We start from the raw sequence: 14,098 nt of genomic DNA on the forward strand, positions 1-14,098 counted from the left end.
TGGAGGCGGAGTCAACTGGTTCCGCTGACACCTGCCTACCTGTAAAACCCCGGTGCGTGTGCGTGTGTGTGTGTGTGTGTGTGTGTGTGTGTGTGGAGGAGAGAGAGAGAGAGAGAGAGAGAGAGAGAGAGAGAGAGAGAGAGAGAGAGCGCACGAACAGATTGATGACACCCTCTGGGGGCGGGGCTCCCGTGGTTTCTGTAACTAAAGGAAGTCCCTCCGTGGGCTCGCCCAGTACAGTTTCACCGCACCGTTCCCTGCGCAGGCATTCCCGACATTCTCCGCGCTCCCTGCTCTGCACCTGTCGGACAGGTGTGGCGGGTTGACTGAGCCGAGCTGCGGAGACACACAGCGCGCGCGGAGCCGTTCATGGTCACCTATGGGTGAGTGTCTGCGCAGAGCGTGCCCCTGCCTGCAGTCACTGTGGGAGAGGATCCTCACGGGCAAGAAGGCTCCTCAGCCAGCGGGAGCAGGAGATGAAGAAGAGGATGGAGGAGGAGGACGGAGAGGGACCTGCAGCGACGGGGAGCAGCCCCAGGCCCCGACGCCGCCCCCGAAGCCCCCGAAGGAGACCGCCTCCGAGGGTAGCTGCATCTACACGGCCATGTGGCCCTTCGAATCCCGGCACCAGGAGGAGCTGTCCTTCCAGGAGGGAGACCTGTTCAGGGTGGTCAGCCGCAGCGGAGACTGGTGGACGGCGCGGAAGATCGACCGCAACGGGCACGTCGTGGCGCAGGGCATCGTCCCCAACAACTACCTGGCGAGGGCAGAGTCCATCAACGTGCAGCCGTGAGTGCAGCTTCCTCTGACGGCTCCCAGAGAGCAGCTCTGACCTCGGAGCTCCGAGGGCCATCCCGGTGTCCGCGATAGACAGAAGCACGTGAGCGGCGTGTCTGTAGTAGAGCAGGTGTTTATAGGGAGCAGGACATTTCCAGGATCGTTTCAGGGGTAACACACCTGATCCAGCCCCGAGTGTAGACAGCTCAGGTGTCTCATCTGTGAGCCTCTCCTGTCCAACTCAGAGTTTACACTCAAAGCCAACAGGAGCAAGGCTTCAGCACAAAGTGCGGCAGTAAAATCATCCATGATTTGATTTAATGCTGCAGCTGCAGGGGATTTAATGACCTCCACACTGGGGCACCTTTATTTACACAGCATCATATGATTCATCATAAAGTCAGTACAACAGGAAGACACTCAAGCTTCTAAATGTTTACACTGAAAATATGACGCAGTGCAGCAGAGTGGTATTTCAAGAATGTACAACTACATTCAGTGTATACCTTGAAAACGTGTCACAGTAATTTCCTATTAATATGTCACTGAACAGGTAAAGGTGTTGACAGGAAAGCTAGAAGATTTCCAGCTTAAAGGCAGAAATTCATTCACATTCAGAATCACGTTTTTTATTATGTTCATGAGGCTGCTGTGCCTCCAGCTGCAGATGCATAAATCAGGATGTGTACACTGAAAAAAGGGGACTCGCCAGCTCGTGGATTTATGTAAGCATCGTGTATTTAACACAAGTGCCTCATGCTTTAACGTTAAGTGTAACTATATAGTGTAGAAACTACATAATATGCAGAGCTAGATTAAGTTGTTCATGTCATGTTTGAGTGAAGTCAATAATATCGCAATATTAAATCCCGCGACACCGGGATTTCAGTCTCGCGCGCTTTGGTTTGAGGAAGACGTCCGCCTCAGTCAAGTCGAGTAACTAACCCTCTAGTTTTTTGGTTTACCGAAAAAAGGACATTGGGTGGTTGTTACATTAGAAAAGACTAACTTGTAATTTGAACACAAAAATTTCATGTTTCTTGAACGTAATTGAATCACGTAGGATCTGTACGAAATTCAACAACTTAATTTATTCTTGTTGAGATGACCTGATACAATCTAGTGAGAGTGGTTCGTTGCTGGACTCATGAAATTCGCAAAATCACATGAGATGTCAAACTGCAGGAAAAATCACTGGAGTTATAAGAGGCAGACAACTACACACCCACCACGTGTTTGCTGCTTACTGTGGTTTAACCTGTCAAGGGCAAAAACGTAAAGAAAATTCTGCATCAAGCCTTGAAATCATAGCTTTCCTACTTTCGATGAGCCTGCATTGGTGGCATGGTGCTTAGTGCTGCTGTCTCCCAGTAAGAAGGTCCTGGTTCAAACCCACAATCTGACACAAATGGTTGTTTGTCTCTATGTGATAGACTGGTGAGCTGTCCGGGGTGTACCCTGCCCTGTAACCTATCACTTCAGGGTTATTTCCAGCCCCCTGGCAACCAGGATAAAGACCAGGATGGTAGTTGTTGTAGATCCATTCACTTTTTATGGTAACCAGACTCTAGACTTTGTTGAACATTATGTAATATGAAGACAACGTGTAGTATTTAAGTGACCAACTAGTACTGGGTTAAAAGTTATTGAATAGTGTTGAAATAAAATGACATTGTGAAGGATTAAAATATTCCAAGAGCTCAACTTACTCCATCTAAACATGTTTCAATCGCCTTTTATGAACAGAAAATTTATTGAATATGAATAAGTTGTGTTGATTTAACTTGTTTGTTTGTTTGCGTGCGACCAATGTCCACTATTGAATCAAGTAAATCCAACATGACCCTTTTTTCAGTGTAACACCTTTATTATCAGCCAGAGTCCACACTGTCCACCTACCTGCCAGGAACTCGCAGCACTGTAAACGCTTCCTTTAACCTTTATCACACATTTATCCTTTATCGCATTAGTAAAACTGAGGTAAGCAGTGAAGCAGAGCGCTGTAAAAAGACACTCTGAGAGTCAAACGGTTGTTTTCTGCTGCAGTGAAGTGTGCATGTGCGTCCTGTTTACAGCTCTGCCTAAAAGTGGAAGTTTCTGTAAGTTCTGCTTTCCTGTCACTTCTGTGAAAAGATGCAGGCAGTCAGCACGGGGGGTTAAACAGCAGCCCCGCTAATCAGACGCTTTAGGTCACGGGTGTCCTCGAGGGCCGCAGTCCTGAAACTTTTCCATGTCCCTGTTGCAGCACACCTGGATACAATTAGTAGGTCATTAGCCCGACTCTACAGAACTGCATGCTGAGGTGCAGTTCAGCCACTTCATTCATGTTACAGCAGCTCATGACTGACTGAACACGGTGCAATAAAAGTACTTTTTTACAAACACTTATATTTAAATGTACTTGAGTAGGGTTTGGGGTTGCCACCTCGGCATGCAGTCAGGTTCCATAGTCTTGGTAATGACCTACTAAGTGTATCCAGGTGTGTTGCAGCAGGGACACATGAGCCGTGTCCCAAAACGTCGGCTGCGTCCTTCGAAGGGCCCGCCTTCGCGGTCTATGTGGGCTGGGTCCTTCGAAGACCGAGAAGGCCGGAAGTGCAAGGCTGTGAAATGGGACGGTCCAGCCTTCAGATCTGCGTCACCGCTGTGTGGGTGGAGTTTAATAAACTCGCCGTCTGCTCCTTGCTGTCTAAAATATAACAGGACACTGGAGGAAACTCTCGACCGTCTCAATCTTCTGTTTAATCAGTTTTCTGTTTGACGTTTTTTCAGCTGTGTGAAAAATCTGGAGGAACCCACCCGATGGATTAATAATGTTTTATTTAATCTAATAACTTTGATCTCAGCCAAACCGATTTACTCCGGAACAAACAAAACACTGAAAAAAGGCGAACAATTACATTTTTAAGTTCTCCGAGTGACGTATATCATGTTTAACCTGAGTAGCGAAAGACAGCGGGGGTCTGAAAACGATGAAGCCGGGAGTCTGCTGCTCTCGCCGGCTGGAGTGACCATTGAACCCCCCGGCTTGCTATCGAGCTGGTGGGTAACAGACGTCTCCGAAGACGTCGGCGCACACTTTTGCAAATATGCGATGTCTTGATAAACTGAGCAGATATTTGATGTTTACACAGCTACTTTCTCGCCTGAAAATATGTTAAAAGTTTATTTTGTGGCCAGAAAGATTAATGAGAATAATTTTAAAACTTAGTAGCGGCCGCCATTGTTGGAAACTGGAATTGGCTGGGCTGTGCTATGAATTCTGGGATATGGTGGGCCACGAAGGACACACCTGACCCATCCTTCAAATTCAGGGAAAAGGAGGACGCATTTGAAGGAGTCGACGACTTGGGACAGCCTTCGTCGCCTGGCTGTGACGTAATCGGCCTTCAAATGCGGCCTCCGGAGGATGCAGCCGACGTTTTGGGACAGCTTTGGAAAAGCTTCAGGACAGCGGCCCTCGAGGACTGGACTTTGACAGCTCTGCTTTAGATGAAAAAATGAACAGTTCACATTATGAAGGTTAAATGTTGTTAATGCTCAGCGTTTTAACATTTGAATATTTGGATGCTGTTTATCATGTTTTTGACCTTTTCAAAAACACAAAAACTGAAGCTTCAAAGGCTGCAGTTCCTGTAACGTCCAGCAGGGGCTCCAGCGAGTCTCTCATGTTAAAACTTTGCAGCAGAAACAAACATGTTTGCAGCCTGATGCACAAACTTGTTGGTCCCTGGAGATATTTTGTTCTTCGAGTTTGCATTAATGAGGCGTGGCCTCATTGACTGACAGGTGGAGGTGACACAGGCAGCTTTAGCTGTTAGCTGTCTGCTAGGCTTTTAGTCGGACCTCTGAGTTATTAATGACATCATGTGACCAGTATTATGGCTGCTGTGAGGTTACAGTACTAACAGCACATCCAAGAAGGCGGAGCTCCAAGTTTGCAGAGTGAAATTCTAGTATTTTGATTGGATGTTATGGATCAGCAGGTGTCTGAGTGATGCTCCCATAGAGTCTGTGCTGCCCCAGATAGCATCAGCTGATAACCTAGCGCTCCACCCACTCATCCAAACGTGTTCACCTTTGGAAATGGACTGAGACTTCAAAATGTGAACGTATAAACAAGTTACATCCATCTTCTATTTACAGTGTGATTAAACCCCAGCGAGCTGCTCGTCTTTATAACGTCGCACTTTGTGCTGCTCGTTTATTTTTGTGGTTGCGGCAGCTTTATTGATCCTGACTGAGCCGTACGCTGTGAGCACCATGAGAAATGTCACAGCTTTACATCACACCAGCCCATGTTTGTGTTTCAGCTGTGATGCAAACTGGGACGCACACACCGACGGTCAGCTCACCACTTCTCGTTTTGCCGTTCTCACTCACAGTTTATTGCTTCAGCAGAATGGGAAGTGTGCAAAGCAATTCCCGTATGTCACCAGCTGCTCCGTTTAATTATAGAGCTTCTCTGCTCTCCCAATAAACCCTCAGCACTGACTTTACCATCACTATATCCTGCAAGGGCACAAAGCAAAGATGTGCGACCTTCAAAACCTGAAACTGTCACACGGCTCTCAGATTAAATAATGTTTCACAGCCAAAGCTTAGAGCCGTGAGGTCAAACAGCATGCAGTCCAAACCAGAGTGTGAAAGGAACACAACACGTGGACATGAATAGATAATTTTGTTTAAAGCATGAACGGCATGTGTACAAATTTAGGTTATCATTCCTCAGCAAAGCCTTCCAGCTCACAGCTGAGCAGCATATTTTCACTCATGTGGTTTATTTGGTTTTTCCTAGCAGAGCTGCAGCCAAACATCAGTTTCATTATTGATTCATGTCCTGGTTATTTTAATCAGACTCAGAACAAATCAAATAAAAAATGTCTCGCTTGAATCTCGGAAAGTCCAAACCTAAAGGCCGATTCTCACCTCAGAAAGTACTGTTCGCTTTTCTGGCTGACTGAACAGAAAGCAGAGGCCATTCAAACTTGATTAGCTTTGGCTCAGATCCATTAAAGGTTCCAGTAAATGATCGTGGTGAACTCTTTCCCAACACTGAGAAACTGGAAGAAGCTAAATGGAATGCAGCCAGTGGCAAAATGTTTAGAAAACAAATCCTAGCTGATATCAAACACTGTTCAATGTGAGGGCCCGTCAGTGTTACATGCTCAGCAATCATCCTTCTGCTGGAGTGTCTGTGCAGCTCAAACGCAGGCTCTGTCACGTGACCCTGCTGTATGCTCTGTATGTTGTCCAGCAGCTCAGGGAGCAGTGTGTACACCGTATACCCGTGGGTCGGTAAAGCTCACCTGGACATGATGGAATAGAATAATCCTTTAATTGTCCCACAAGTGGAAATTTGGTTGCAAAAAAACACATACAAACAGGACAGGACACCGGTATTTCCCAAAGCAGAGTACTGCACAGTTATTAAGATTAAATTACAGACAAGTGGCAAACCCAGGTTGTAGTGTGCAAACAGAGCAGGATACTGAACGATGTTTAAATAGTTAAGAATATCTAGAGTCATGAGAAAAGTGCAGATTGTGTGATTATACCTGTGCATTAAAAAGTAGACATGTAACTTCCAAAAAGTTGGCGTATATAAACTGAGAAAAGTAATGTGCAAGTTGTAACAGTAGAAGTTGTTTGGTTGGTGGAAATTGCAGCCCTGACGTAAACATCTGTGTTTGCTGGGAGCAGTTTTGATTGACGATGCTATCGAGCTCAAAGTTACAGTTAGCTGGCTAACGCCCTCATGCTAGCTGTTACTGTAGAAAGTTAATGTCAGTTACTCGTCTTAGCTCGCTGCCATCACAGCATTTACTGATGGGAAAAACTCAGCACGCACACTCATCTCTGTGCTTGGCATGTTAGACCGGGGCAGCGTTCGATAAGTGGAGAGTCCTCTTCACACACTGAGGTTAATTATGGAGTTCCACAGGGATCAGTGCTAGGACCGGTTCGGTTTACTAGGGCTGCCACGATTAGTCGACTATCAAAATTTAATAGTCGATGCGTCGTTTGAAGCTTTGTCAGATCCTGAAAGACGCAGGAATAAGCAGTAAGATTTAAGAGTGTAAGACTGAAACAAAAGATGGCAGCACTGCATGTACAAGGACCAGCTGCCATTAAACACTGAAGAAGGAGCTGTCTCCAGTATCGTCCGGTCTCAGACGAGCGCGGTCGTTTTATTTTGTAAAGCTGTTTACTTCAAGAACACGGGGTGCTGTTGGAGGAGGTGCTCAGTCTCTACAATCCAGCTCATAGCGATGCCTCTTTAAGACCACCGAACTCTACGTTACAACCCAAACATAGTTTTACTCAAACTCTGTTTTCCTGAATCTTTCGAATAATAAGAAGGTAATAATAAATACCAGGGTCCGGTCCAAACGGTAAACTGACACAGCTCATCTCAAGTGTTTACATCCTGAAGGAGTTTAAAATTTATTGTTGTGTAAATTTTTAACTCAGTCAAGTGAGAAACTAAGGCCACCTCTCCACGCCCACAGCATGAAGCAGAGGTTTCTGCAGTGTGCAGGTCTGAAACATTCAGGTGTGTTAACACAACAGTCCTCACAGGAGTAGGTTAAAGGTTAAAGGGCATGACAGCACAGTTGGAAACAAACTGAATGACTGTAGCTGTTTGGAAGTGCTGCAGGAGCACGGCTTAGGTTTGTAAAGCTGCATCTGAACAAAGGAGGAACCCAAACACCTCCTCGGCGGACCGTGGACTCCTGTACCGCTGTGTGCTGGAGTCAGTGTGAGGCCGTCTGTCCCACAGCCTGGACCAAACTGGGTCATCAGCAGGACAACGATCCAAGCGCAGCAGCAAATCTCCAACTGAACGGCTGCAACGGTCCGAAGTGCAGAGCTCAGAGAGCTGTGCATGAACGAATGCTGCAGACCTCAATGAGCTGAAACAGGAGTGTCTTTGTCTGCACTCTTTATTACCACAGACTCAAATCTGCAACTGTAAAAATGAAAAGATGCAAATGATGCAAACAAAGCCATCGGAAACTGTTGTCACTGTGGTTGGACGTGGACGGTAGTTCTGACTGTTTACTTCTGTTCATTGTTATGGTCGCAGATTTGAACCTGTGACGACAGACTGCAGAGGAATCATGCATCCTCTCCTCTTTAAAGACATGTTTTAATTGACTGAGCTTTCAGCCTCAGGTCACTGCCGCAGGTTTAATGAGAGCCCAATGTTAGCTAGCATCTGTCCGTGCTGTACAACATCAGGCGGAAGGTTTGAACCTGCACAGCGAGCTCCTGATAATTATCTTTCTGTCTCGATCCAGATGGTTTTATGGGAAGCTGAGCCGCTTTGAGGCCCAAAATCACCTGATGGCCCCAGGAAACGAAGAGGGAGCCTTCCTCGTCCGACAGAGCGAGAAAGACGACATCGGATACGTCCTGTCAGGTAAGTGGACAGGGAGGGCCTTCACAAGCACGAGGAGGGGCTACAGAAAACCCCAACGGAGGCTCTAACGAATCGTCCTCATGTCAGCACTGAGATGATGCAGTGAACATGTGCTCCAAAGGTGGATTCTGTCGACAGGTAACAGGTTGAATCAGCCAATAAAAACCAGGCCTAGCAGAGACGGCGTTAAACGGGCTGTGATTTTGACACTTTTTCACCTGAGCCAGGTGAGTCTCTGGGTTCATCAGGGAGCTGATTGGTTAATCGTTTCCGCAGCCGGCGCTGCAGTGTTCATTATAACTGAGATTATCACTGAGAGCTGTGCTTTTTCCACTGATGTTTAGTTTCTGTTTTCTGAGGTCATGACAGCAGAAATAAAAAATAACCGTAGCAATAAAAATGAGGTCTCGTGTCCTGTTGAGACTCGTCTCTGACTCCGTCCGTCTTCCTGTAGTGCGATCCGGCAGCCGCGTGAAGCACTTCAAGATCCACCAAGGAGATGATGGTTTCCACATCGAGCCCAAGCATCATTTCAGCTCGCTGATCGACGTGGTCGACTTTTACTGCGCCAACAGCCTCAACACCACCGGCCAGCTGGGCAAGCCCTGCAAGAAGGTGAGTCTGGGCTTCATACCGCCATCATTTATTCGCTCCTCTTGTGTCTGTGACGGGGCCGCTGGCCGGGAGCAGCCTTTAGTTTTGCATGGATGTGAATGTCTGAGGTGCACGCTTCTGTTTCCTCCATCAGAAAAGGCCAGAAACCCAGGATTTGAACCACTTCACGGTGGACGAGTGGGAGCTCCCGAAGGAGGAGTTCACGCTGGAGGAGGAGCTGGGCAGCGGCTTCTTTGCTGATGTTTACCGCGGCCGCTGGAAAAACCACATCAGCGTCGCCATCAAGATCCTGAAAAGCGGTATTTTATTTTCTGCTGCTCACAAACACAAGTCTGCTCAAATGCTTTCACGCCGTCATTAGCCCCGCCCCCCGCCTTTCATTCAGTGCTGTAACATGACTGAAAACATTAAACACGGCTGTGGAAACACTGAGGACAGCACGCTGACCCGCATGCAGACAGCACATTACAAACGAAACACACGGTGAAGAATTTTATTTCTGTCATGAGGAAGTGAGAGTTTTCCTTCCTCCGGAAACAGCAGCACCTCCGGCCAATAAGACATCATAAGGATGGAGAGAAACTCAAAGACAAATGTGAACACATGCTGAACGATGCCTCTGATGCTTTCACAGACACACAAGTTGGTTTTGTTTTTTGTCCATCCAACAACCCAAAACCCACAGAAAATTACACTCAGGTGGACATAAAAGACAAAAAAGTCATCAAATAGTCTGCAGCTCCAGAAATGCGGCTTCTTCCAGCTGTAGATCCCTCCCTCGATGTGATTGGACCACAGGCCCGGTCTCGTTCCTGGGCATCGGATAAATGTGCGTCACGCCGCAGTCGGAGCCTCTGAACCTGCAGGGTTACCGTAGTGCCCACATCTCACCTGCAAGGCCAAGAGTAACAATGTAGCGTGGCCAAAATAGGAAGAAAGTGGGAAAGGGCCCCAGCGTGGAAACTCACTCGGCGTGTGAATAATGGCGGCGTACAGGCTGAAAGAGACGGAATTACAGGCTGCCGCAATAAAAACGCGTCGCCTGACTTTAAACGTGATCCGACGGTCAGCCTGATCAGCTCAACGCGGGGCGCAAGGACACCCGACGCAGGTTTACACGTGAGGGCATGAGCGCACGAGCAGGAGCGCGAGCAGGAGCGCGAGCAGGAGCAGGCTCCCGCTTGAGTTATAAAGTGTGAAACGTCTGGCATGAGTGACTCCGGGCAGGTTTTGAGCCGCAGGTGAACTTCTGAGCACGTTAGAAATGTTCTTGTTCTGGAACCTGCAGCTGATGTTTCAGGTTAAAACACTGAAACAAAGATGATAGAAATATGCAAAGTTACGGTGACATTAGACGCTTGAGTCTTGTCATGCACCCGTTTCTGATCCAGCTCCGTGCCGTGAAGCAGGGGCTGCAGGAGATGAGGACGGGCCGGCCTGTGATTGGTCAGCTGACAGTGAGAGGCACTTCAGGGCGACATCGACGAGCCACTCGAGCTCTTTCCGAGAATCGGTTCAAACAGCATCACAAAGAAAGAGGCGCTCGCACGCTCCGCAGGTTTGCATATGCAAGCGGTGCTGCGGGAGACCAGCGCCACGTTTCTAAAGCAGAGCTCGTGTTTGGTGTTTGGTCTCCACGATAAGCTGGGCAAACTATCCAATAGTACTTTCCATGGAAACAACCGGCTGTTTCCTGCTGTTGCCTGCTTTGCATACGGTACATTTAAATGTTTGAGCCCTACAGCAACGATACAGTAAGGGTCAGGCTCTCAGGACTTGGATTTGAGATGCTGCTCAGTGAGGCTTTCAAAGCTCAGCTTCAAAATCAGGAAAGAGAAATCTTCCTGAAACATCCGGCTCAGGCGGAGCCGAGCATTTCTCAGAGAGGGGTCTCCGAAATCTCAGCGCGCCTCCCTCTAAATGTCTTCGTATACCCCAGTCATTAACTGGTCCTTCAGTAACACGCTGAATGATCCACCAGCGTCGTGCTGATCATCTTTTTAATACAGTCTTCGTTATTATCCAACAACAATCTAGACAAGAGGCACATTTCTCTTTATAATTACAGTCATGTTTTCCACCTTTGAGTACAGTTGTTGTGCCTTTCAGGTTATTTCTCTCACCCGTCTTCCTCTTTTCTCGTCTGTCTGTTTTCGCCTTTTTATTTCTGTCCTGCTCTCAGACTCGGAGCTGAACCACAAAGAGTTTCACGGGGAAGTTCAGATCCTAAAGCGTCTGCGCCACCGTCACCTCATCTCGCTGTTCGCCGTGTGCACGGCGACCATGCCGTACTACATCATCACCGAGCTGATGGAGAAGGGCAGCCTGCTCAAGTTCCTCAGAAGTAAACCTCAGCTTTGTTTCCAGTGAAGGATCAGAGTTCAGTGTGCTGCGTAACGTTGGACAGCGAGGGCTTTGATTATGGTTACAGCCTCAGCATCGAGCTCAGCAGTCAGCAGGGGGCGCTCTCTGTTCTCAGTGAAACAAACAGCTGTCAAACTGCCAGCTGCTGCAAAGCCTCGGAAACGTGCCAGATATTTACACATGTATATTTATATTCAGCAAAGTCACAAACGTATGGGAGGGAGATATTTCAGAGATGGATTTTATATCTCAGATATAGATTTCACATATCTGAGATCAATTTTATATTCCTGAGACATCATGTTTGTGATCTGGTCCCAGTTTCTTGGTTACAGCTTCTGACCCTCCTCTTACCGCTGGAACCATCTGTCCATCTTCCACATCTGTGCCAGCGGCGGTCACAGTGTCTGGTTGGTCGTCCAGCAGCTGTGTGTCACGAAGTCCCCCAGAACCTTAGCCTTGTTATCCTCCACCACCTTTGGTGATGTCTCCCACCTAGATTTTTTTTTTTTTAATGCTGTCGGCGTTAATCTCATTAAAATCTCCTTAACGCTGTAACTGCATTTTTATATCTATTTTTTTATTTCTTCTGTTTAGAATGAAACTTAGTGCAACTCCTCTCTGCTTACATTTCATTATGATCATAACAGCTAGTTTCCCCACACGCAGACAGCGATATTAAATCATTATCTGTCAGGAAATCGCAGCTGAGCATCAACATACAAACACATGATCAATTTTCACTTAAATCTGAGAAACGAGTTCCAACCTGTGAAATCCGACCCTCAGGGGAGCTCCTGAATGCACCGAGCTCCTGTAACAGCTGCTGAGTGGATGAAATCTGGAGCAGGTACTGATGGTGGTTTGGAGTTTCTGGTGTTCAGTGCAGCAGCTCCATCTGCTGATCCAGAGACGTTCAGGTGGAGAATTAGAACCATCGAGTTCCAGAACCCGTGGTCGGGCTTCTGGAACTCGATGGACCTCCATGACTGGGTGGAGAGGCGCTTCTGTTCAACAGGTGGGCTTGAAGAGTGGGAGACAGTCAGACTGTGTGTGGGGAGGGAAGGGGCCACTGCCCCCTGAATCAGCAGCAGGAGATGGGTGTTCGATAAACTCAGACCTTTTACTTACCGGCGCACTCACTTCATCTGCATCGTTCTCTCACTCAGGTCCAGAGGGCCAAATACAAGACGTCGCATCCCTCGTTGACATGGGAGGCCAGGTGGCTGATGGGATGTCATATCTGGAGGAGATGAACAGCATCCACAGAGATCTGGCGGCTCGAAACGTCCTGGTGGGACATGACTACATCTGCAAGGTGGCCGACTTCGGTCTGGCCAGAGTCATCAAGGTAAGCGGAGGAGGAGCTGCCGATCTCTAAGTGGAGCATGGCTCAGCTCTGACGGCAGAGTCTTGTTTTTCCCTTCAGGAGCCGTTTTACATCTCAGAAGACAAAAAGATTCCCTACAAGTGGAGCGCTCCCGAGGCCATCAGCCACGGGAAGTTCTCCATCAAGTCCGACGTCTGGTCTTTTGGCATTCTGCTCCACGAGATCATCACCCGTGGAGGAGTTCCTTACCCAGGTTAGTCCACGAGAGAGATTCATTCAATTACTGATGTCTTGATCGTCACGTGTGTGTCTTTAGCTTTATCACAATAATCGTGATTATCCCAAAAGCTTGACTCTGCTCATCTGGATGCAGCGAACACGTCAGACTAACTTCTGCTAACTCGAGTAACCTTTAAATCCTCTCAGGGACGCCTGCACGTTAAACTTTATTGTAACAGCTGAGCGAGCGCCGCGGCTGCGTCGCTGTGTTTCAGGAGCTGAAGGAGCGCTTGGTGAAAAACGGTGGCCTCCCCCCAACCTTGCAGCTCGTGCAGTATTTATTAACACGTGCAGCCCTCTAGCTGCACACTCTGCTCATGTCACAGTCCACGTGTGTTTGAATGCGATTGGCTGGTTTACACAAGGAAAAGAGATAAGTGAGTTCCTTAAACGTGCATAAATGTGGACTTTATGAAGCTCTGCAGTAACCAGAGCGAGCCAGCTGACCACTCCCACTATCTGACATTCATACTGTCTCTTCAGAATTACAGCCTTCACATACATATGAGGCACTTACAGCTTTTCCAGAGCTACATAAATCCAGCAGATCTCCACATGAAAAACATTTAAGCTGTGATTTAAAAACTGCTCTCAGATCAGTTTCAGTTCCACTGCAGGACTCCCGTCAGTCTGAGGACTGAGCCCAGTTCTGATGACCTATCAGACACAGAGGAGCACAGAGAAGTGCTGGTATCCTGAAGTCTGATCTGAAAACTTCACAAAACGGTGCATTCTGGGTAAACTCGTTTTTATGCGGGATCAGAGTCCAGGTGCACTTCTTTGTGAGGTTTGTCTGATTTCGTGTTGGCGTGTCGCTCTGTGATGGAGATGTACTGCACACTAAGGTGAGGGTTTACAGAGCTGCTGCCCGACACAGCTCAGCTGCTCTGCAGATATTTGAGCTAACACAAAGTGCTCTTCATCACTTGTCCTCCTCTCCTCCCTCAGCTTACAGTAACCAGGAAGTGTACCAGCAGGTAACCCTGGGATACAGGATGCCCAAACCGCCCTACTGCCCAGACTTTCTCTATGAAATCATGAAGCGGTGCTGGAGCACCGAGCCGGCCGACCGGCCCGACTTCAGGGTACTGAGGGTCAAACTGGAGTGCAGCTCGTATGAGTTGGAGACGGCACAACCCTGAACTGCGGCAGTACAGATGGAGCGCCACAGGGGGGCAGCAGAGAGGCAGCAGAGAGGCAGACACAGAGCAGCGACTGCAGAGCTCTTCAGTGAGGACGCGCTTCAAAGAGCAGAACCACCGAGAGTCCGCAAAGACTGCAGCTGACTCACACCACCAACATCACCA

At 48.0% G+C, this 14,098-nt stretch overlaps 1 protein-coding gene across 2 annotated transcripts in view; it reads left to right on the top strand.

Annotated features, from left to right (window-relative positions):
• The first annotated feature begins 208 nt into the window (after positions 1–208).
• Positions 209–14,098, top strand: part of ptk6b (PTK6 protein tyrosine kinase 6b) — a 17,538-nt gene continuing 3,648 nt past the window's right edge. Inside the window, exons 1-8 of one of the 2 annotated variants that reach the window (XM_042225088.1) lie at positions 210–789; positions 8,082–8,203; positions 8,658–8,818; positions 8,952–9,117; positions 11,001–11,162; positions 12,352–12,533; positions 12,612–12,765; positions 13,740–14,092. In XM_042225088.1, the coding sequence (XP_042081022.1) occupies positions 380–789; positions 8,082–8,203; positions 8,658–8,818; positions 8,952–9,117; positions 11,001–11,162; positions 12,352–12,533; positions 12,612–12,765; positions 13,740–13,933 (1,551 nt within the window). In that variant the 5' untranslated portion in view covers positions 210–379 and the 3' untranslated portion in view covers positions 13,934–14,092. Of the gene's footprint in view, positions 790–8,081; positions 8,204–8,657; positions 8,819–8,951; positions 9,118–11,000; positions 11,163–12,351; positions 12,534–12,611; positions 12,766–13,739; positions 14,093–14,098 lie in introns of those variants that run through there. The other variant, XM_005933204.3, reaches the window with a different exon arrangement.

The sequence above is a fragment of the Haplochromis burtoni genome, unplaced genomic scaffold, assembly GCF_018398535.1.
Source record: "Haplochromis burtoni strain Fernald_Lab_line unplaced genomic scaffold, NCSU_Asbu1 Contig_159, whole genome shotgun sequence".
Classification (NCBI taxonomy): domain Eukaryota; kingdom Metazoa; phylum Chordata; class Actinopteri; order Cichliformes; family Cichlidae; genus Haplochromis; species Haplochromis burtoni.